This window comes from Leptidea sinapis, chromosome 19, assembly GCF_905404315.1.
Source record: "Leptidea sinapis chromosome 19, ilLepSina1.1, whole genome shotgun sequence".
In the NCBI taxonomy this organism is placed as follows: domain Eukaryota; kingdom Metazoa; phylum Arthropoda; class Insecta; order Lepidoptera; family Pieridae; genus Leptidea; species Leptidea sinapis.
Genome location: NC_066283.1, coordinates 12,786,142 through 12,810,433, shown reverse-complemented (window position 1 = coordinate 12,810,433; position 24,292 = coordinate 12,786,142). Strand labels below are relative to the sequence as shown.

Here is a 24,292-nt window from a genome sequence, read left to right as displayed (position 1 = left end):
TATTTAAATTAAAACTGCTTAGAAAGTATTCATTTATCATAACTGTCGACGTGCAGGTCCACTTGGAGCGGAAGACTCGCGAGGCTGAGTTCCTAACAGCCAGGTTGGTGGAAGAATCTGAGAAGCGGTTTGCTGAAGCCGAGCGACTCAAGTCAGAGCTGATGGCGGCCAGGGTCGCGGAGAAACATGCCAAGGAGAAGCTGCTTAACTTCCTCACGAGGACTTCCAACACATCCTCCCCACCAGTGAGTATACCGTCTAGATCGTAGGTTCTCAACGTGGGCGATAACGCCCCCTTGTGGGCGGTTGAGACTTTCGGGGGGGCAGTAGAAGCCCCATTGAAAATTAGTGGGCATTGAGATGGCGCAGATGGGGCGTTGGTCGATTAAAAAATAAGTCTAAAAAGGCAAAAAAATACGCTAATCAACTACTAAAGTAAAATAAAAAAACATATTCTTAAAGTGGGCAATGAGCAACATAAGGTTGAGAAACGATGGTCTAGATAGACTGGGACAGCTGTGAATACGTCGAAAAAAAATAACACTAAAACAAAGTGACATCGCGAGTGTAAGACGTGTGTTGTGCGTTGCTTAGCAACAAGGACTCTTTTTTTTATGACAAAAAGGGACGAGACGAGCAGAACATTCAGCTGATGGTAATTGATACGCCCTGCCCATTATAATACAGTGCCGCTCAGGATTCTTGAAAACCCCATAAACTCTGAGCGGCACTACAACTGCGCTCGTCACCTTGAGACATAAGGTGTTAAGTGTCATTTGTCCAGTAATTTCACTAGCTACGGCGCCTCTTCTCTCTCCACTTCTGTTCGAAAAGAAAACGTGTCGAACTTTCCGAACATGATTGTAGAAGGGGTTGGTTATTTAAACGCACTTAAAATTGATAAAAAATATCTGTATTTTACAGTTTCCACTAATAATTTAAAACAATTTGGGCAGCGTTACCCCTTACAATTCACATTATGTAATGTTCTCTCGAACTGAGCGCTCTGGCTTATATAGGGCACGACCGTCACAGTGATTATGCTACCAACTGTTCGTTGGCACTACTGAAGTGCCAACTAACTTACACGAATCAAGTTAACCAAAGATCAATATGCTATTGTAGCTGTTATTTCTAAAATTATAATTATATAAAACGGTACTAACAAAGTAAGTCGTTAATTAAATGTTATAATTAATTGGGATGTCTAATCTACTCAATCATATATCTTGAACATAAAAATGTCAAATATCTTATGACAGTTCATGACGTTGGTAGCGCTTGTAAACACATCAAGCTGACATGATGTTTTTGGTTGCTCTCGTAGAGAATTCCTATTTTTTTTCGTATGTTTCAGCCGTCTACGGTTCCATCACTTTTCCCTTCGACGTGCTCTCTACCGGCGGAGTTGGGAAGTGATGGTCTGGTGAACGGACACTCAGAACCCGAAGTGGAGATCAACTCGTACCAGCTGGTGATGGATGACTCCGACCCTCACATACACAGGCTCTCGCTAGAGATTGAGAAGGAGAGGTGAGAGTGACTGTAAAAATATTGTCTGCCGTTTAATAAATTCGTTTTGAAATAAGAGGCAATTGTAGAAACTGCCGATAGAAATTCAGAATATTTAAAAGCAATTAAATTATTAAATTTAATTTATTTTTAAAACTTATTTTCAATAATATATTAATCAAACAAAAACACTAATTCGTCATTTCACAGTATATACCTACACATTGAACTTTTCACTAAATCCATTCAACTTCACTTATAAGATATACACAGCACTAATGTTGCACAATACGTATAGCTACAGATATACTGCTGTATTTCGGTGACGCAAATTCACGAGATTTCACACATCCAAAAAGTGTCTTAACTTTATTAACTTTACTTAATATATTTATTTTTTATGGCGTGCGCCAGTCGTGAGCATGTCGGTGACGCCAACCCATAAGATTTTCCCCTTCTTAATTTTCCCAACTCAAAGGAAGTCATTACGAAATATAGTAGACATAATCTTTTTTGCGGCCAGGATTCGAAGAGTTTGCTCCGTATTACATTTGACCCGTTGTTCGTGATGGTGTTGCTAAAAATGATATTTATCTTAGAAAAATCGGTTTCGCATCCAGAAATGCATCCAGAAAAAAATTGAGAAATTCAATCCCGGCCAAAACTAAATTGGAAATAACATTAAGTTTAACACGACAACTTGACAGTCACTATCATGTACATAGCTTGCGAGTCTCTTCACACGCGCCGGTTTCGCGTTCACCCGCTACTAAATCTAAAGTAAATCAAATTGTGTGCGATCTACTTGCAAGATCCATGCATGCCAGTTAGTATATACACATGACAATAGCTGACACGTGCACGGGGCGTAAAAAGAATAGCGGAGTTCCAGGCCCAAGAGTGTCGTAAGAGGGGACTACGGGCTTTTTAAATGTGGGAGAGTCACGCTGCCGTCTTATGACGTCAGCACAATCGGGCCAGACTCGTCCGGGTTATTACCACACTCGCACAGAATACCGGCGCGAAGTAGCGGCCTAGTGCCGCTATGTTTTGCATGGGTTAGTGTCGAGGACGGTGGCCATTCCCACCTTGAGACGGCAGCCGGCCTTGTGTTTCCTTACGGAGATGCAGATATCTCGACCTAGCGATACGTCATATTTAACGTACCCCGGGTACAAAATTGAGCATAATTTTTTGCCGGGGTATGTGTGTACGTTAGGGATGATATCTGCTGTCGCCGTCTCGGCAATTTTGAGGATAGGGACCTGTTTACTCTCTGGCTCCGCGTAGATTTAGAGGACCGCATCTATGCGTGTGTTTACAGGTCCCATAGTGGTAACGCAGAAACCGATCATATCATGGGCTGCGTTCAAGCGCCAATTGACGACCTGCTTTAACAGATCCCCTCCGCTGAAATCGTAATCTTGGGTGATTTCAACGGGCACAATGCGGAATGGCTTGGATCATGTACCACAGACTACGCAGGGCGATCTGTGCATAGTTTCGCATTGGCGTATGGTCTGTCCCAATTGGTTGAGTCGCCAACGCGGCTCCCGGATGTGGATAGCCACATCCTGTCGTAATTGGATCTTCTGCTGACTACACATCCCGATAGCTACCAGTCAGTCTCTGTCAACGCCGCTCTCGGAACGTCCGACCATTGCCTGGTCAGGGGTGTAGTGGCAATCCGACGCCAACGTCGCAGACCACCAGTGACCCGCCGCGTTTGGCACTACCCTCGGGGCAAGGGTTGTTTCCCTACGAATGATCCTATTGCCTGTGCCGTTGCAGTAGCCGATGTGATACTGCGGGGCATGGATATTTTTATACCAAGCTCTGTAGTACCGATCGGTGGCAGATTGCAGCCCTGGTTCAATGCGTCAGTTAAAGCAGCATCTGACTGAAAAAAAACAGGCGTATCGAACTTGGGTTGCGGCGCTGGGTACAAAGGATCCGAACTGCATAGTTCTTAAGAGGAAATTCACCCGTGCCTCCAGATTTTTTAAGCGGCAAATTGCCCGTGCAAAGTCAAAACACGTTGTCAAAATCGGCGAGCAGCTTTCCAGTTACCCGACCGGAACACGCAAGTTCTGGTCGTTGTCGAAAGCTACTCTTGGTAACTTCAGCCAGCCGTCCATGCCGCCGTTGCACATGAGGAATGACACCCTGGCCCATACGGCAAAAGAGAAGGCCGATCTCCTGTGCGCTCTGTTCGTCTCCAACTCGACTCTTGACGACAACGGAAAAACACCGCCGACCATCCCGCGGTGTCAGAGCTCTATGCCTGAAGTACAGTTCAGACAGAAAACTGTTAGGCGAGCTCTGTTTTCGTTGGACGACAGGAAGTTGAGCGGGCCGGATGGCATTTCTCCAATCGTGCTTAGAACGTGTGCCCCTGAGTTGACGCCGATGCTAACGCGTTTATTCCGGCACTCTTATTCCAAAGGCGTTATCCCTGACTCATGGAAGTCAGCCCTTGTCCATCCGATCAAAAAGAAGGAGACAGTTCGGATCCGGCAAACTACTGCTCTCCAAAATCATAGAGAGCATAATTAGCCGCCAGCTCTTGGTATACCTAGAGGGTCACCAGTTGATCAACGACCGACAGTACTGCTTTCGCCATGGTCGGTCGGCAGGTGACCTTCTGGTATACCTAACACATTGATGGGCGGCGGCTATTGAAAGCAAGGGGGAAGGCCTGGCAGTTAGCCTGGATATAGCGAAGGCATTTGATCGTGTATGGCACAAGGCGGTCCTCTCACAAATAATCCATCGTTTGGGCTTCCCGAGAGCTTATGCAAGTGGACCTCCAGCTTTCTCACTAGGCGCAGCATACAGGTCGTTGTCGATGTCGCTTCATTGTGTGTCTTCTACCGCATTTATCACGGGGAGTGTTTCGAAGAGCTGTTTAACCTGATTCCTGCCGCCGAATTCCACCTTCGCACAACACGCCACAAGTTAGGATATCATCCCCACCATCTGGATGTGTGGCGGTTCTCCACAGTGTGGTTTTCAAGGAGCTTTCTTCCACGTACTACAAAGCTGTGGAATGAGCTTCCTTGTGCGGTGTTTCCGGGACGATACGACATGGGTACCTTCAAAGAAAGCGCGTACTCCTTCCTTAAAGGCCGGCAACACTCCTGTGATTCCTCTGGTGTTGCAAGAGATTGTGGGCGGCGGTGATCACTTAACACCAGGTGACCCGTACGTTCGATTGTCCTCCTATTCCATTATAAAAAAACGTGCAAGGCAAACTGGTATGCAAGTGCGCCATCAAAATGCATGTGTATTCCGGCCTTAAGATTACTAAGCCAATCATTGAGGCCCTCAATTTCGTTTCGTGTCAGATTGAACCCTCGATAGGAACCGCTGCTACCTGTGTCTGAACTGATCTTCTGTGAATAAAATGCTTATTTATATTATTATTAACTTATTAATAATATTATTCAGCTTGGTATTATTTTAATTTTTCAGTAACGAAGTAAAATTTCTTTGGGAAGTAAAAATTATTTTCCGTTTTTCTAGAGTGGAATACCTAGCGAAATCAAAGCATCTTCAGCAGCAGTTGGATGATTTGCGATGTGAATTCTCCGTGTTAAGAGTTGAGCAGCCGGGCGCTACGCTAGACCGGCTGCACGAAGCGCAGACCAGGGCGGGCGACGACAAGTACAGCACGCTGAGGAGACTCAAGCAGGGCTCCACCAAGACTCGCGTCGCGTTCTATGAGGAGTTATGAGGTAGGTGGGTGGTACAACAGAGACGACGGTAGACCGGCTGCACGAAGCGCAGACCAGGGCGGGCGACGACAAGTACAGCACGCTGAGGAGACTCAAGCAGGGCTCCACCAAGACTCGCGTCGCGTTCTATGAGGAGTTATGAGGTAGGTGGGTGGTACAACAGAGACGACGGTAGACCGGCTGCACGAAGCGCAGACCAGGGCGGGCGACGACAAGTACAGCACGCTGAGGAGACTCAAGCAGGGCTCCACCAAGACTCGCGTCGCGTTCTATGAGGAGTTATGAGGTAGGTGGGTGGTACAACAGAGACGACGGTAGACCGGCTGCACGAAGCGCAGACCAGGGCGGGCGACGACAAGTACAGCACGCTGAGGAGACTCAAGCAGGGCTCCACCAAGACTCGCGTCGCGTTCTATGAGGAGTTATGAGGTAGGTGGGTGGTACAACAGAGACGACGGTAGACCGGCTGCACGAAGCGCAGACCAGGGCGGGCGACGACAAGTACAGCACGCTGAGGAGACTCAAGCAGGGCTCCACCAAGACTCGCGTCGCGTTCTATGAGGAGTTATGAGGTAGGTGGGTGGTACAACAGAGACGACGGTAGACCGGCTGCACGAAGCGCAGACCAGGGCGGGCGACGACAAGTACAGCACGCTGAGGAGACTCAAGCAGGGCTCCACCAAGACTCGCGTCGCGTTCTATGAGGAGTTATGAGGTAGGTGGGTGGTACAACAGAGACGACGGTAGACCGGCTGCACGAAGCGCAGACCAGGGCGGGCGACGACAAGTACAGCACGCTGAGGAGACTCAAGCAGGGCTCCACCAAGACTCGCGTCGCGTTCTATGAGGAGTTATGAGGTAGGTGGGTGGTACAACAGAGACGACGGTAGACCGGCTGCACGAAGCGCAGACCAGGGCGGGCGACGACAAGTACAGCACGCTGAGGAGACTCAAGCAGGGCTCCACCAAGACTCGCGTCGCGTTCTATGAGGAGTTATGAGGTAGGTGGGTGGTACAACAGAGACGACGGTAGACCGGCTGCACGAAGCGCAGACCAGGGCGGGCGACGACAAGTACAGCACGCTGAGGAGACTCAAGCAGGGCTCCACCAAGACTCGCGTCGCGTTCTATGAGGAGTTATGAGGTAGGTGGGTGGTACAACAGAGACGACGGTAGACCGGCTGCACGAAGCGCAGACCAGGGCGGGCGACGACAAGTACAGCACGCTGAGGAGACTCAAGCAGGGCTCCACCAAGACTCGCGTCGCGTTCTATGAGGAGTTATGAGGTAGGTGGGTGGTACAACAGAGACGACGGTAGACCGGCTGCACGAAGCGCAGACCAGGGCGGGCGACGACAAGTACAGCACGCTGAGGAGACTCAAGCAGGGCTCCACCAAGACTCGCGTCGCGTTCTATGAGGAGTTATGAGGTAGGTGGGTGGTACAACAGAGACGACGGTAGACCGGCTGCACGAAGCGCAGACCAGGGCGGGCGACGACAAGTACAGCACGCTGAGGAGACTCAAGCAGGGCTCCACCAAGACTCGCGTCGCGTTCTATGAGGAGTTATGAGGTAGGTGGGTGGTACAACAGAGACGACGGTAGACCGGCTGCACGAAGCGCAGACCAGGGCGGGCGACGACAAGTACAGCACGCTGAGGAGACTCAAGCAGGGCTCCACCAAGACTCGCGTCGCGTTCTATGAGGAGTTATGAGGTAGGTGGGTGGTACAACAGAGACGACGGTAGACCGGCTGCACGAAGCGCAGACCAGGGCGGGCGACGACAAGTACAGCACGCTGAGGAGACTCAAGCAGGGCTCCACCAAGACTCGCGTCGCGTTCTATGAGGAGTTATGAGGTAGGTGGGTGGTACAACAGAGACGACGGTAGACCGGCTGCACGAAGCGCAGACCAGGGCGGGCGACGACAAGTACAGCACGCTGAGGAGACTCAAGCAGGGCTCCACCAAGACTCGCGTCGCGTTCTATGAGGAGTTATGAGGTAGGTGGGTGGTACAACAGAGACGACGGTAGACCGGCTGCACGAAGCGCAGACCAGGGCGGGCGACGACAAGTACAGCACGCTGAGGAGACTCAAGCAGGGCTCCACCAAGACTCGCGTCGCGTTCTATGAGGAGTTATGAGGTAGGTGGGTGGTACAACAGAGACGACGGTAGACCGGCTGCACGAAGCGCAGACCAGGGCGGGCGACGACAAGTACAGCACGCTGAGGAGACTCAAGCAGGGCTCCACCAAGACTCGCGTCGCGTTCTATGAGGAGTTATGAGGTAGGTGGGTGGTACAACAGAGACGACGGTAGACCGGCTGCACGAAGCGCAGACCAGGGCGGGCGACGACAAGTACAGCACGCTGAGGAGACTCAAGCAGGGCTCCACCAAGACTCGCGTCGCGTTCTATGAGGAGTATCGAGACAAAATTCTTTCGGTGAGGTTATATCCAAGCTAGAATGCAGGAATCAAGTTAAAAAAGCTCTTCGGAACACTTCCCGTAATAAATACAGTACAAAACGCACAATGAAGCCACATCGCTACGCGGCGCCTAGTGACCTAGCCCTTAACAGAGGAATATATCATATTTTTTCTTTTGTTTCGTAACTATGTTTGTTAGTTTGAGTCCTGTAGTTGGTTTCTTCCGGCACCGGTTGATGATTTCCCGAGGGAGATCACGGGCTTTGGGTTCAAGCAATATTGGTCGACATTGACTTGACACTGTGCCCAGCGAAGCTAGTGTTCCCCTTGCACTGTCTCAGGAAGCCACTGTTATTTTAATATTGCCAAAAGAATGGTTTTTCAGTTATCATTACTGAACACATTTATGAGAATTAAAAAAAGTGTGTGTGTGCGTATGTATGCACGCAAGAAGTAATACTTCTTTGGCGTAACAAAGCAGAAATCCTTAAAATTATTTATTCCTCCTGCTATTCTACGTTTGTAGAAAGAACAATATTCTAAAAAACTTGCAAATATGGCTTTGACAATTAATTATTAAAAAACGAATACCGCCGTATGGGCTTGAATCCTTTGCCTGCCCTAGTAATGGACTAAGAAACAAAAAAAAAACGAATGTCGCATACCTCGAAAATTTTTCTCATAATTTTTTCATAACGTGCCAAAGAAGTATAACTTCAAAAATACATTTTTTTTTAAATTATTCAACGATAATAAAAAATGATTGGCTGATTTTGATTGAAATTTTATTTTATTTTTAAGTGTCTTATCTAGTCGACGCCCAAGAAAACCAAAATAATATATAACTAAATCTTGTTTCAGGTATTATTTATCAATGACTGAAAATGAATGTTCGAGAATGTCGATAACAGCATGCCACGCCACAACATGCCTTCTATCAAAGACTTAAGGTTCACTGTGGTTGCGCGCTGTCCAGGTTTTGGTCAGTTCGCTAGGTCAATATAGAATGTTCCTTATATTTTTGTAGTCAATAATATTTTTAATTATGTTGATGTGCATATTATTGCCGACGGACATGAACGATGCACGAACGACGGCGAATGAAAGAGGAGGAGAGAGTGAGAGAGAAGAGAGATATTTTGTAACTGCTTTTTTTAAATCTTTATAATATAAAGCTCTATTTTGGCGTAGTTTCGAAAGGTAGGTTTATCGTCATCACTGTCAGACGGGAGCATCCAAGTTCGCTATTTGTATCACTTTGGATGCTCGAATGATCATTTTCAGATACTCTCTAAAAATGCTCATTTTGTGATTGATTTTATTTTCATTTTCATCTTTATATGGATTTTAATGTTCAATTAACAATATTGGCAAATTATTTATACGGTCGCGGTGAGAGCAAGTGTATCGAAACGTTTGTAAGGTCAATGTAACATCATACTAAATCATATAATTAATTTGTCAAATAAAACATGTACAATTTTTATGAACGATTCCGTCCGAGCGCTCTTCCAACTGAGCCAACCGTTCGAGTGACGTATGGTTCGTAAATCTTGGTAGTTCTTGTTCAACTCTCAGGGGTTGTGGCTCCATCTACAGGATCTACTTTACAGTTAATATCTTGCTAAACTCCAATATTCGCATAGTAGGAAATTGGCTTGAGATGTCGCTCTTTTAAATCTAAACAAATTTAATTTAATTAATCCCAAAAGTGAGCGATTTCACTTTAAAAATAACAAATTGTTAAGAAATTTGTCGATCTGAAATGTGGTAAGGTTTTTTTCTCCAATTAATTTATGTAATCTTATGTTTTGTTAAATTCTTTTGTCGATCGCCGTTCGGAAGTAAGTTGATTGTCAAAAATTGATAACAATTTAAATCTCTGGATTCTAGATGGGTCCAAAGTCTAGAGCCTTTACCGATAATATTCGTAATTCATCTGGGCTTCATGGATACAATGCGGTTCCCCTGAATACCTTTAAAACTGTCGATGCTTGAATATAATTTTTTTATGACAATAACGGACGAGACGATCAAGACGTTTAACTAATTAATACGCCATGTCCTTTACAATGCATTAAATTCTTGAAAAGCCCAATTATTCTGAGCGGCACTATTACAACTGCGCTCGTCACCTTGAGACTAGTTTTTTTCACTAGTTACGGCGTCCTTCAGACCGAAACACAATAATGCTTCCACATTACTGTTTCACGGCAGAAATAGTCGCCGTTATGGTATTCATAATCTAGACAGCATCCTGTGCAAAGGAGCCTGCCATTAGTAAACCATTTTCCAACGCTTATTTTAAGTAAGTGTCTGTAGGGGATGGTCTCCTTTATAATACACCGTTTTTCCGCGCTATCTTTAGTGGCTAACAAGCTGCATCGTAAGCTGGCTGCAACAATCTTGTGACAATAGGGAGAACGCCATGACGGCATTGTCAATACTCCTGCAAAGATACCTGACCACACGGCTGATAAGCATATGATATACAATGATATATTTAATACAATATACTAACTTAAACATACATAAATTCATATAAACATACATAAATACATTTAAACATCCATGACTCGGAAAAAAATATCCATATTCATCATATAAATGCTTGCACCTACCGGGATTCGAACCCGGGACCTCTAGCTTAGTAGGTAGGATCGCTAACCACTCCGCTATACAGGTCGTCGCAAATCACTGAGTCCGATACCCAAAACCCCCGGAACTGTTAATGTAGATCACATTGTTTTGAAAAAACCGCTTAATTAGGTGTGATGTCTCCATTGGCTTCAAAATAACCGTTAAAGCAGTTCTTATTGCTTGCCGTATGATATATCTTATAATTGTCTTTTTATCAAGAGATAAAAAGACAAAACGGCTTAGACCTTTCCATTCTTTGGGTACAATTTAAAGATGTGACTCGTCACCATCATCAATTTGTTTTGAATCAGACATAATCTCTATAAAAAATATGTAATCGTTATTGTTTTAGAAATGTTATCCTCCGATATATTGTAGCACTCGCAGATGTCACGTAAACAGGTCATTCCATTTTAACAAGTTTTAAAGTCCACAGACCACATGCGGTCTGTTGAGGGAAAGTAATATCAGTCCACAGACCATAGGTCTGTTCGTCTATACAATATTAAGGCTTTTTATTGCTATGGACGTAGATAGAATGGCCTTTATTTGCCGTACACTTGACAGGACATATCCTAGAAAACACAAAAAGTGCTGGGACATGGAGAAGAGAGTACAATTTTCTGAAAAAATACGTTTTGTTTATATTTTTTTATTTTAGACTGTATTTTTAAGATCCGCTTTTTGAATGAATGCTGCGACGCTTAGCTTTTTAATCTACTTGTCTATTGGTAAAAGCTTTGACGCAACATTTATTACAAGCGCCCTCCTGTGTGCCAATAATAAAACTTTTCATAAATGGCGGATGCTTTTAACTGTCAGTGTACAAAAAGATAGAAATAAAATATGTGTATTTTATGTATTATGAACATAGTTTATTGGTATTATCCAGAACAATGTAATATATATATAGAAACCTATTTGTTAACGCGAGTTATGCGTGATTTTTTTTTCAATTTAAGATTTAATTGTTTAGTTAATATTTTTTATATTATATAATAATAAATACTTGTATGAGTATACGCTTGGCTCCATGTAAACGCATAATTTTTATACAAACTAGGTTATTTATAACTTCTGTATGTTTGATGTGGTGGGTGTATTTATTTATTTGCAGTTGTTTCAAATCATTATATTATTCATTTCAATTTGTTCCTCCTTTCCGTGATATGGACGAGATCTTGACCTAGAGATGATAATAGATATTTAATAATTTTACGGCCTTACAAATAAACATGTTATAAGGATATTTATTGAAGTAGGCGTTACTTTGCGGAAATCCATAATTATCCAGATGTTTTGTGTTTTCTTTAGTGTTAATTGCGCCAATATTTGAGAGTCTCGTGCCAGCGTGGCGAGTCAACATGAATTAACACTAAGGAAAATTCAAAACATTTGGATGTTATACGGAACCAACCTGAGAATGACCCAGGAATAGGCAAATTTACTATATAATTTATTATTTTACAAATAGGTATTGGTTTATTCGGGCGTATAACATTTCCCGCGTTTGTTTACAAGGCTACTTGACATTCGCAATACTTCAGAATTATAATTGTATTGACAGTGTTGTCATTGATATAGTCAACATTTTGCATATACTGGGTTTATTCTAAGGTATAACATTATACCGAGTTTATTCTAAGGTATAACGTTATACCGAGTTTATTCTCTAGGTATAACTTTATACTAAGTTTATTCTCTGGTATAACTTTACATCAAGTTTATTTGTAGGGCCGTTAATGTTTATTTCTGCCGGCGGCGGGGCCCCATGTATTTATAAATGCCATAAGTAATACGGCAGGACTTTTATTCAAAAGAGCAAAGCCGTTGTGTTTTGTCTATGAATTTCTATGAACAGAACATAACTGGCAGTCATATAGTAGCCATGGTAACTTACATTTCGATACCTCAGTTCGAAAGTGTAACAAGTTTGAAATTCAGTCATTTTGAGATGAGTATGAGAAATTGTTTTATAAACGATAACCCAGCATTACCACAGAGAAAGAAACAAGTCGATAACTACATCCAGTTTAGTTATCACTTCCAATATTTCTTCATAAGTCTTGAATACTTTCGTTACAAACGATAACATCTCGCTTTTTTTTGTAACCCTTTTCTGAATTGTGACTCTTTGGAACTGAGGCATCGATTTTATTATTTATATATCAATTTTGGAGTACCTGATAATTTTAAAGAGCGTTGCCTTGTTTGTTGGTGGCGATAATATAAATATATTATTACCAAAATAGATGTACGAAGTTTCGGTTCACGGATCGTACATTTTCCTATTACGAAAGTGTTTCGGATCCGGAAGTTCGCGATTAGACATTTTGTCTTTCGTTTACCTTATTCCCAAATTCTCTTGACATTTACTTTTTCGTTGTTTGAGATTAATAAGGTCGTAACTACAACTTCAGTTTTTATGGTTATGTCTATGGTTCCGAAACGAAATCTATTCACTATTCTAATCCGAAGTACTTTGATAACAGGAGTTCGTCGTTCTTTCGTTTTGGACGAAAATTCGGCTTTCGATTTTGGTAATAGACCTCCTGTATCGAAACATCGTGGTATTTTCTTTTTTATTTCAATTTTAATACTTACGACGAATCGTAATCGACATCAACGAGAATATAATTTACATTCGTGGTTAATTCAAATGTTATTTATTAATGTATTGGGATTGCAAAGTATACTTAGGTATAATATTTTTTTATATATTCGATCAATGTTCAAGTAAATGTGCCTTCTCAAATGTTATTTAGAATATTAGTTATTGTAAATAAATATTTATATATTTTTAGTAACATATTGTTTTATTCATTTTCCCTTAGTAAATTCCGTAAATGTGTTTAAAGGGATAAAGGCATTTATTTTCTTAAAATTGATTTAGAATTATTTTTTATGTCACTTCAAACACTCGCCACCACCACCTCGGAAACAAATGGCGCTCTGAGAGAGAACACACTGTTATTGATATAAAATTATCATAATCTAGTCTCAGGCTGTCCGATCATATAGATATTCAGCTTTACAAAAGTGTATAAATTTACCCTTAAATCTAGTACATGTATCTTATGAAGCCTACTAGAATTAAGTATTCCCTTAGTTCTAGTGTTATAATAATGAAAATCACTATAAAGAGCAAAAAGGTGACGCTTGTTGTGGTTGTATATTAAATTTTCATATATGTACTGACAATGAACAGTCATAGTATTTATTGGAACGAAGTTCCTTACGGCAGGCTTGGAGGGGATAGGGATTTTGCTGCGCGACCGAACTGAAAAAAATGTGATAGTAAAACCGTAAGAAAAAATCCGTGGAAAAAAGTGCGTGGAATAAAACCGTTAAATGAGACGTGCGCAGGCGCGACAGTCGCATACACAAGCGAGTAGTGTATAATACCTAATTGAGCACGATTTTTTTTTGCAATTTGTGTCGATTCTACATTAGCCGAAGGAACTGCGTTCCTACCTGGTGTCCCACGACACCACATCATTATAATTTTATTTCTTTAAGACACTTTCTATATCCAAGCTGATATACTGGATGGCCGAGAAGTTGACGTCCAAAGCTGAAATTTGAATTTGGCTTATTTGATTGGCCAATGGTCTGGGAAGTTTTTAAAAATTGTTAGAAGCCATAGGTTCCCCATTTTTTTTTGATACCTTGAACATTTTCATGAATTTAGCTGGAGCAGTTATCTTGAACTTACGACTCAATTCTAAACTAGTTCCGCATTGTCTAAACTATTCATAGTTTCTTATGTGGTTATTGCAACTGTAGTTAATAATTATCAACAAATAAAATTGTTAAAAAAATTAGAAATAAATACCTAAACAAAAAATTTTTATCTCTTAAACTACGCAAAATCGTAGAACATACATAGGGGTGATTCGGATACTCATCACCATGAGGCTTTCAAATTTTAGTTTTGGACGTCAACTTCTTGGCCACCTGTATAGCACGAACATCTCTCTTTTGCAGCTCACATCAGTCATGTCAGCAGCATGACCCCACAGCAAAATACCGTAGGTCATGATGCTGTGAAAATGATTCAAGTACAGTAATCTAGCGGTAGCAACATTCGTATTCTCTAATCTTTCTAACGGCGTATGCAACAGAGCTGCTAGTTGGGTAATATGGACCCCACTGGAGCTTTTTATCTACTGTGATACCCAAGAAGACCGTAGTGTCCACAAGTTCCATTCTCTGCTCATTTGTTATTTTATACCTCCGCTTTGTTTAGTGTAATGAACCGTATTTTTTTTTACTTTTTAAGTAGAGATTATTCGTCTCAATGCAACACTATATTTGAGAGTGCATTGTTCACCTCGCTATCAAAAAAATCTCATGGCTATCATCTACCACAAACGGTGCCGTAATAAACAAGAAAGGAATAGCAGCCTGCGGGTTTACCCGAAGACATTTTGCCGTTTACGTCGACTATCAAAAGTCTTTCGCGTAAATGAATTAAAACAATAACATTTTACTTATTTATTAAACATTTATACGTATGTAATACAAAAAACAGTCCCACTTTAAGCACTTATTCATATTTAAAACATTACAACAAAAAATAATTAAACTTCTATCTATTTACATGTTGAATTGTCCCGTCACATAATATAGGTGTAACAATATATGTCTCTCAAATCAAATCAAAAACACTTTATTCATGCAGGTCAAGGAAATTCCACTTATGAATGTCAAAAGTTTTATTTTTACATTACAACCACTTCGGAAAAGGTTCAATTTTAATGAGAAGAAGTCGTAAGAAACGCATTGCCACTCTTTTAAAGCAACATTTACAGCCTCATAATTTTACAAATTATTACAATAAAAAGATATCCAACAAAAACTCAAACGTCAAATACTTTATGCCTTACCTACACGAGTAAGTAAAAAAAAAGTAAATGTAAATTAATAAGTAAAAATTCCATAGTTATTGAGTACAATCAATCTACGTACACAGTAAATAAATAAAGGTATTTATTGTGCGAGCATTTTATTAGCGATCATAAAAAATATAATAACTTTAATTTTCATGGAGCAGAATTACTGGTAACAGTCGCCACAAGTAGCGCCTGTTCGGTATATAAATATTATATATTTTTTGTAATATATTATAAAGAAATAAAATTTGATAAACAAAATTTTATGAACGATGCGGGATTCGAATCCACGACCTCCGGCGTTCCGTGCCGGTGCTCTAACCAAATGAGCTAACCGTTCGAGTACCGCCTCGTTATAAAATTCTGTTTGCTTTGTTCAACTCTCACCCGAGAGTCGCATCCCGCAATCCTGCATCGTTCATAAAATTTTGTTTATCAAATTTTATTTGTGTATTAATCCTAGAAGTGAGGGTTATCACTTTAAAAACGTAACATATTTAGATATATTATAAATTAAAAAAACACTTTCATAATGTGCTCTCTTTATTGACAAGACAGCTATCGTAATTGTTGCGTTATCTTGAAAAGTAGGTAAGTACGTAATGAAGTTGTTCATCATTAAAATTAAACCTTTTCTATATATAATATCTATAGATATAAAAATTTTATTCTCGATTAACTTCGAAAGTACCTACCGATTCGATATTGAATGAAAATTCCTTATGTGAGTGCAAATTGGTCCGAATTGAGAGAGTGAAAAGTTTTTATCTTATACATACAAATTTCATATAATATAACAAATAAGGTTTAAGTCATAAATTTATAAAATAAATTATATTATTATGTTAAATCAAAATTTATATTATTTTATATAAATAATTTTTGAGCTGTCTGACTGGAAACTAAAGTTTGTTTCATATGAAATATAAGCAGGTGATTTAAAATCAATTTCAATACAGTTGTTAAAAACATGACTTACCTAGTTTCAGAGGCTGTAATTGGACGTAATTCCAAAAAACGTTCCAGGCCACAACCATCACATTTTAAGAAATTCGTGTTTAAAGTTTAATAAATATAAGTGTATTCCATACATGTGAGTTGGGCTACTAAGACATGATGTCATTTAAAGAGTGACAATAGGACTGCCATTTTTTGTCATTTTTAATATGAATCATGTGACCAGTTTTGTGTTCTTAACTCAATTTCGACATGGTTGTGGTTTGGAACGTTTTTCTGGAATTACTTCCAATTATGATTCGAAATTTAAATCTTTTATACAGGCTCCTTCTTCTAAGTATATACGTCCGTCTTAGCACTGAATTCGCAAATTCTTTTAAATGGTTACTTGTTATATTAATAATTATTTTCACATCAACATTTGTCAAAAATCGAATAGACAGTTTTACGCGTACGACCCCTTGCCTAGTTTCATTGTAAAAAAAAGTCCTGTCGCAAGAACGCGCCATTTCCTAAAATAATGTTGAATATGAATTATATTATGTTTACGTTTTCTAATATAACAACTGTATTGAAAATCGTCGTGTGATATACGAATGTGTACGTCATCAAACTCGTTACATTAATTATATATCCAGTTATATGTATAAATGACTTATAATGACTGGTGATCATATTTAATGTGACTAAGATTCAAAGTTTTTTTTACTCCAGTGCATAGTATTAAATTCAGCAATAGACCCAACTAAAACTGTTAAGTATACTGAATTACAGCATAATATATTATAGTTATTTATGTAACTGTTGTGTAATAAGGGGTATTAAAACACGAATGCGGGTAGTATCACATGAGTGTTTTTATACCTAATTATTAACAGTTGCATACAAGACTTTATCTACACCGAGAATATGAATCCTCTAAAAGATTCTGAAACAGTTAGCTTACTGCTAACATTAAAACACCAGTCCTAGTAGTAACCTGATATCATTCATTACTGATTATATACAAATAAACTAAGTATTAATGAAACAATTAATTATTTTAGTAGTAATTTATATTTTGTATAGTGCAATAATTAAAATTCACTCGAATATAATGTTCTTTTGCAGCGTTTAAAATGAATCGCTCATTTTTTGTAAACAAAACAATAAAAATATCGAAGAAAAATGGCGGGGATTCGATTAACTTCTTTTTTTTTGCGGCGCGCGACGGTTCTGGTAGTTTGGAACGCGCGTAAACGAAATGTTCTTTTTTTGAAATTCATACAGATACCACGCATCGAGCAATAAGAATGTGGCTGTCTGTTGAAACTCTTTGCGCATGAAGGGATCGCAAAAAAAACATAGGAGTGTTATTATGAAATTCAGTATAACATTACAACACTCGTTTGGATGATGTAATGGTTATTAGAATATTGGGTGTTTTAATGTTGGCAATAAGCTAACTGATAGATAAAAACATAAAAACAATTGTGTGGTTTGTAATAACAACAAATATATTACCTTTGGAATTATATATTCTGCAATGTCCTGATAACATTTGGTTATCACAATTTTAAATTATATATTTAATATAATATTCAATGCTTGTAAAGCAAAAACAATGACAAAATTATTATGATGCAAATATTTTATGGAATTACTATTAAAGTTGATACAGAAAACGATGCAAAACAGTTATCTGAAAATAGAACTAAAAGAGAGTTACTATAAGTCACATTCAGATAACAGACAATACAAACATCTTATAAATTCAATGTTGTGCTGTTAGATTAAGGATTGGTCTCTGCTGCGCTCCAACTGGATACCGCAGTCGCAAATTGCGGCAACTAATACTACGGCCAAGTGGCTGTACCTGAGCCAGTCTCGAACTTTGTGTGAAATTGACGTGCCACATCTTAAACTTTGCTAATACATAGTTGAAACTAAAATGCCATTGTTTTGTAGTTGATTGTGTAGTAAAACTTTGTAAAAATAATACTACAAGAAATAAGAAAGACACTGGGATCACATATCATCAGCAAGTATTTTTTTTATTAATTTCAATGTAAAATAACACGAAGTGTATGTTACAAAATTTGAAAGGTGCCATTGAGTGTCAAGTTGCCATGCACACAAGCATCTAATAGTTGCCATTATAAAATAGCTATTACTCTTAGGTAGTGCGGTATCTAGTTGGAGTGCAGAGGAGACCAATCCTTAATCTAGGGTTGTGCTCCTGTCAACTGTAATTTTAAGGCTGTGTTGCACCAACAAACTTTAGCAAGAAAAAATGTATTAAAGTACCGGTTGCAAAAAATTTGTTGCTCCATTTGACGGTTGTTAGATAATGTCATAACTTTAAGTGTTAACCACACCCATCCAATCTTTGCCGGTTAAAGCTATTGCTAATGTCAAAAGTTTCAAATAAATTCAATATTGACTTGATATTTCATTTTTTAACTTAAACTATTTTTTATTATTATTATTATAATGCACTAGCAGATCATTGATCTAATGTGTGCATATCACTGCACCTAGTTTTTTTAAAATGTTCATCAAGTCTATTTTTAAAGCTGTTTACTGATTTTGCACTAATCACAGATTCTGGTAAACTATGCCAAGGAATATGATGGTGCAACACATTCCCTAGTCTTATGTTAAATTCAGTGTTGCTGTTAACATTAATTTTGACTTAAACCTTATAATTATAACAGCTAATATGATGCAACACAGCTTAAATATATAAACAATATAAAGCATTATAAAATAAATGTGATGCGTCAGAGTCTCACTATATATATTAGTGTTAATCACAATACTGAAACAGCTCATAATTTATTACTCCTAAATATCACAATCAAGCTTTATTGTACAGCCTCTTATAACTTATACTTGTGCTACTGTCACAGAACTCATTCATAATAATCCGGCATAAGAATAAGTGGAACACAACGATGAGAAGAATTATTGACACCCAGAACAGAGGATTCAGTCCACCCAGTGAGTGGCCATGCTTATGCAAGGCTATCACATGTGACTCATGTGCTGGTGCCTCCACAACCTCATGTACATGAATAGCATGTTTCAAGTCCTCCATATGTTGCTTATCGGCAGTTATGTACAGAATGGCGGTTAATGGTTCAGTTAGTTTTACAGGAAAGTATTTTCTATATGGTCCCAATTGAACAGCACTATCTAAACAACCTGCATCACATGCATAATAGGTTTTATCTGAACGATCTAATGCAACAAATATTGCTGCCTTATTGTCTTCTTGCAAGATAATACTAATATTCACATGAGTCATGTTTCCATAGTTGACTCGACGAAATAGAAAGTCTCTGTGAAGTTTAGAAGGGTGAATATTGTATTCTAGGTGTTGATTGCTAAATCTTAGGCTACCAAAACTAAGTATCATAGCTTGATTCACACCGCTAGCTCCTGCTCGTAATAAATTATGGCATCCTTGCTTTTCCAGAGTCAATAACCAGATGCTTGCAACATTATTCAAGCTTTCTAATGAGTTTAGTGGCTTCCATAGGTTAAGTGCATCCAATGTAGAGTATCCTCCATAACAGCCCTCAGAATATGTGAGGGTCCGGAGAATTTCTGATTTAGTATTGATCTTAATATGTTCTTCATGTTCATAGCTCCGCACTTGAGACAGTATAGCATAAATAGTTGCATTAATTTGATCACCGTTAATTGCACCAGATGCTTTAGAATCTGATATGTAAAATCCAGTATAGAATAACCCCTGCCACACTCTAGCATGATTGTCTCTGAGGTTTCTGACAGCTGCTCTATCACCTGTCAAAGCAATAACTTTTTCCATTTCTTCAATTGCTTTCTTCTCCACAACATCTTTTTGTTTTGCATAGGCTGTTTTTTTTATAGGCTTACTGTACTGAACTGTTGTTAATATCATTATATCTAACCCGTCTTTGGCTTCTACTTGAATAGTATTGCCAATCTTTCTGGACACAATGGACACAGCAATGACATCTTCACTATCAGGTACAGACATCATCCCGGTAATTACATCATATTCTTTTGAATCTACACCTTGATGAAGCTTAATTGTTTGTTTAACTGCTGTTGGCCAATCAGATAGCCTAGGTGTAGTCAACTGCAATGTCTTTGCAGCATTCAATGGATTACTAATTAAAATTTCTTGCACAAAAAGTGATGGTATAGTCCTATGGGCATAATACTGGTATGAAACCCTAATACCAGAGCTACTGCATTGAAACCTATGTACAATTCCTCTTGTATATTCCACTAATGTAGATTCCTTCATATCATAATCGTCAATGATATACAGCGGATGATAAAAGATGGGTAGAGATAAGGTTCGACCATATTTTATATTTAAATGTGAATCATGTTCTAATGCCATACCAATTAAACCATTTCCAATATAAGGCACAAAATTATGGCTTATAGATGACAACGTAGCTGCAGACTCTAGTCTTAGGTAAGCATCATAATCATTTACAGACTCTTGAAATGGATTTATAAAATTCCGGTGGCATGCATTTTGACTAGTCAGTAAAGAGCCTTCTGGACTCCACAGCGAGTTCATCACGGTTGGTCCGAGGTATAGGATTAAAAATATTAACACGAGTACAATAACTAGCAACTTTTTTCGAGTTATTGGACCGTCTGTGAGCCTATGAATACGCCGCATGATTTCGCCGACTCTTCGGCTCATTTCGTTCGAATTTGACACTCTTTCCATTCCAAATATATATGAAATTATGATTTAATACACTGTGCATTCAGGTCCAGTCAATAGTAAACATTTTAGATTAAATATAAGAAAAAATAAATTCATATACCTATGTATTTAATATTCTATAATGTTTTTATTTAGACCAGTCGAGAGTCACCAACACAAGCACAACTCAATAGCTCACAAGTCACGTCTGACATCACATCACATGACTGATGACAATTGACAACGTCAACACCACAGAATAATAATACTTTTAACTTCTAATAATTATTATTATTTAAGTCATGACTCAACACTGTAGGTAGACTTACTTTAAACTATTACTACCTATTAAAACTACTTTATAGTATAGACTATTCACGTTAGAGTAGTAAATTCTTTATTTGAATACAATATTCATAGATACTTCTTTGCAAAGCCAGAAGGTAGGGCTAAGATTTTCCTAGGGTTGAAAGATTAAGTTTAGTAGTATGTATCGATGTACCTATTTATTATGTCTGACCTAAATAACTTGTCGTTCTCACTCTTTGCCTCAGGTGGAAATGACGTCCGTCACTATACACTAATATGAATGACCCTATCACAGTAGACATATGTATCAGTACGGAAACTAAGCCTTGTTGCTAAAATACTTACCTATATGTGCGTGCACTCCATTGAAGCAATAGTGTTGTCAAGTTATTTTTTTAACCGACTTTAAAAAAGGAGTTTTGGAACGAAGTTCCATAGGGGGCGTTGCAGAGCGTAAAAAAGTAAAAAGCGTAAGATTTCTATGTATAGTGTATGTATGATAGCTATACAGTGTATAATGCAATATTATAGCCTACACACTACATAATGACTGTTTTTGTTTATGTTTTTAAATAACATTTTATTGAATGTTTTTCTTGGAAATATTTTTTTTAAATGTTTTTTTTTTAATTTTCGTTCAAATATTTTATTTGTAATATTGACGGGAAGCTTTGAAATATGTGTTTTTAAACTTTGTCTGTTGAAGTTTCACTTCTACTACAGTCTTAAGAAACTCTTCCCTGCCGTCATCCCACGAACATGTCTAGATGGGGCCATTATTGTTTTCGTGAGTGTCAATAACGAATATGACATCTATTTTGAGATCCACGATGTCACGGACTGACTGACGGACTGACATACACCACTTACACAATCACAAACACACTCCACAAACAGACACAAACACAAACATACATGCACACAAACATTTACACTACGTACATACATACAAATACACATACATACAATCATAAACACATACTTACATACATTACACAAAACAGCACCACACTCGCCGGCGAGTGTGTTCTTACCACCTTTTCATCTTTCATCTTCATTTTCATTCTCTCTCCTTCCCACAAGCACACAGCCGGTCTGAGGTTCGAGTCTCCTTAGGAGACGCCCCGCGACTGTTGTTGCGTAGTTTTTGCGGCCTCCACGGCCCACATCCTACTTCGCTGTGAAAGCCAGGGCTGCTAACAGCACAGAGGAGGTTTTAGTCGGTATGGGGTGTCCGCTGGCGCGGACACTCGAGTCCGACATATTACGCCCCGTTCCGGGGCGTAAATACGTAACCGTATTTCCTCCTCTCAAAAAAAAAAAAAAGATCCACGATGGCGGATGTGATTTTTACAATAAAATCAAATTAGGTATCACTGTCGAGTTTTTCAGGAGTGTCGAGATCTTCGGGAGTGTAATTACAAATATGACACCCATTTCAAGATCCAAGATAGCGCATGTGACATTTTCAATTAAATCAATATGGGTATCATTTTAGAGATTTTCGGGAGTGCCGGTGAAACACACAATTTTATTTCAGTCTTCGTTTCTTTTAAGTCCAGCATTATCGGCTTCAACACCCTCGAGAATCATGAAAACAACACCCATGATAAACAAGTTGATAATTACATGTAGCTCCAATTTGGATTTACATTTTGACAGCACTATCAGTCCAACATCCTCAAAAACTATGAAAATGACACTCATGACGAAAAAATTGTCAAATTCATGCGGCTGACATCTTGGATTAATATTTTTACAGCACTATCCATTTCAGCACCCTCGAAAACCATGAAAACGGCACGCGTGACGAACAACTTGATAAATTTTTGCAGCCGCCATCTTGAATTTTCATTTTGACAACACTCACGAAAACCATGACAAAACAAATGTAGGTACTTAAATACCTTTGTCCAAATTAGATAAATATAAAAGAAACATCCTAGAAAACTATTAAACCACACTCATAATAAATATTTCAGCCGCCATCTTAGGGTAAATTGTGAATTATGTTCACGAATTTATTACAATCGATCTTACAGACTTATTATTCGAATACCTACTAATTATAATAATAATATAACAATAAATCATTCTTATATATGCATACTTGTACTACTTTATAGTTTAAAAAACGAAAAATAGATGGATCCGAGTTTAAAATAGCCGTATACCAGGAAATACGCTGGCTTTAATAACATGAGACTCGACTCGTATTGACCGCGATAACTGCTTAGGGGCCTCGTCGATAGGCATGTTTGTGTGAGTGTGTCATTTCGAACGTTTGTAGGGTAGTTTCCGTTCTGGTACATATGTCTACTGTGACGCTATGCTGGGCTATGTTTTTGTAGAGTTTTACTTTACCGCGGAAATCCGTCACTTTTAGGGTATTCTTAAAATTTATAATAGTTACACATTGTTTTCCGGCAATATAAGGTATCAACTTGACAAATTTTAGTAAATGGTGCATAAGTTGTTGTGTACTAAGCTATATTAGAAACTATAGTTTTTTATATTTCCTACGGGAACTCGTTAATTTCCCAGGTTGAAGGGTATCCAAGACTAACCAGCAATATAATTATTAATATGCCAACTTTTATTCAATTGGGTGCATCAGTTGTTGTGTTTTAAGCTATATAATAAACTATAGTTTTTTTATATTTGCCACGGGAACTCGTTAATTTTCCAGGATGAAAGGTATCCAAGATGTTGACCGGCAATATAATTATCAACATGCCAAATTTATTAAATTATGTGCATAAGTTATTGTGCACTAAGCAATATAAGTTACTTTAGTTTATTAACTATCCCACGGGATCTCTTTAATTTTCTGGAATGAAAAGTATTTAAAGTGTTGACCGGCAATTTAAGGTATCAACATGATAAATTTTAATAAATTAGGTGCATAAGTTGTCGTGTACTACGCCGTATAAGTTACTATAGTTTTTAACTAACTCACGGGAACCCTTTAATTTTCCTGGATGTAAAGTATCTAAGACTAGCTGACCCGGCAAACGTTGTTTTGCCATATAAAGTATAATTCACGCGATAGTTTTATAAGTAATAAAATATTGCCTATATTATAGCCTGTACATCATTTTGTTCTATTGT

General features: G+C 39.0%; 2 protein-coding genes and 1 long non-coding RNA gene across 4 annotated transcripts in view; 1 reads left to right on the top strand and 2 right to left on the bottom strand.

Moving 5' to 3' along the window:
- Positions 1-13,125, top strand: part of LOC126969729 (merlin) — a 34,881-nt gene extending 21,756 nt beyond the window's left edge. Inside the window, exons 10-14 of one of the 2 annotated variants that reach the window (XR_007730438.1) lie at positions 57-245; positions 1,358-1,533; positions 5,038-5,249; positions 8,540-11,964; positions 11,995-13,125. Coding sequence is in view for 1 of the 2 variants with exons in the window: in XM_050815287.1 (XP_050671244.1) it covers positions 57-245; positions 1,358-1,533; positions 5,038-5,248 (576 nt within the window). In the remaining variant the exon portion in view is untranslated. Of the gene's footprint in view, positions 1-56; positions 246-1,357; positions 1,534-5,037; positions 5,250-8,539 lie in introns of both variants that reach the window. The other variant, XM_050815287.1, reaches the window with a different exon arrangement.
- Positions 13,126-14,800: 1,675 nt separating this feature from the next.
- Positions 14,801-21,067, bottom strand: LOC126969727 (uncharacterized protein KIAA2013 homolog). Its single transcript, XM_050815284.1, has one exon. The coding sequence runs from the start codon at positions 20,891-20,893 to the stop codon at positions 19,010-19,012; it is 1,884 nt and encodes a 627-aa protein (XP_050671241.1). The 5' UTR covers positions 20,894-21,067; the 3' UTR covers positions 14,801-19,009.
- LOC126969748 (uncharacterized) overlaps positions 14,801-24,292 on the bottom strand; it is a 304,380-nt gene continuing 294,888 nt past the window's right edge. The window contains exon 2 of the long non-coding RNA XR_007730443.1: positions 14,801-17,034. This is a non-coding gene — a long non-coding RNA (uncharacterized LOC126969748). The remainder of the gene's footprint in view (positions 17,035-24,292) is intronic.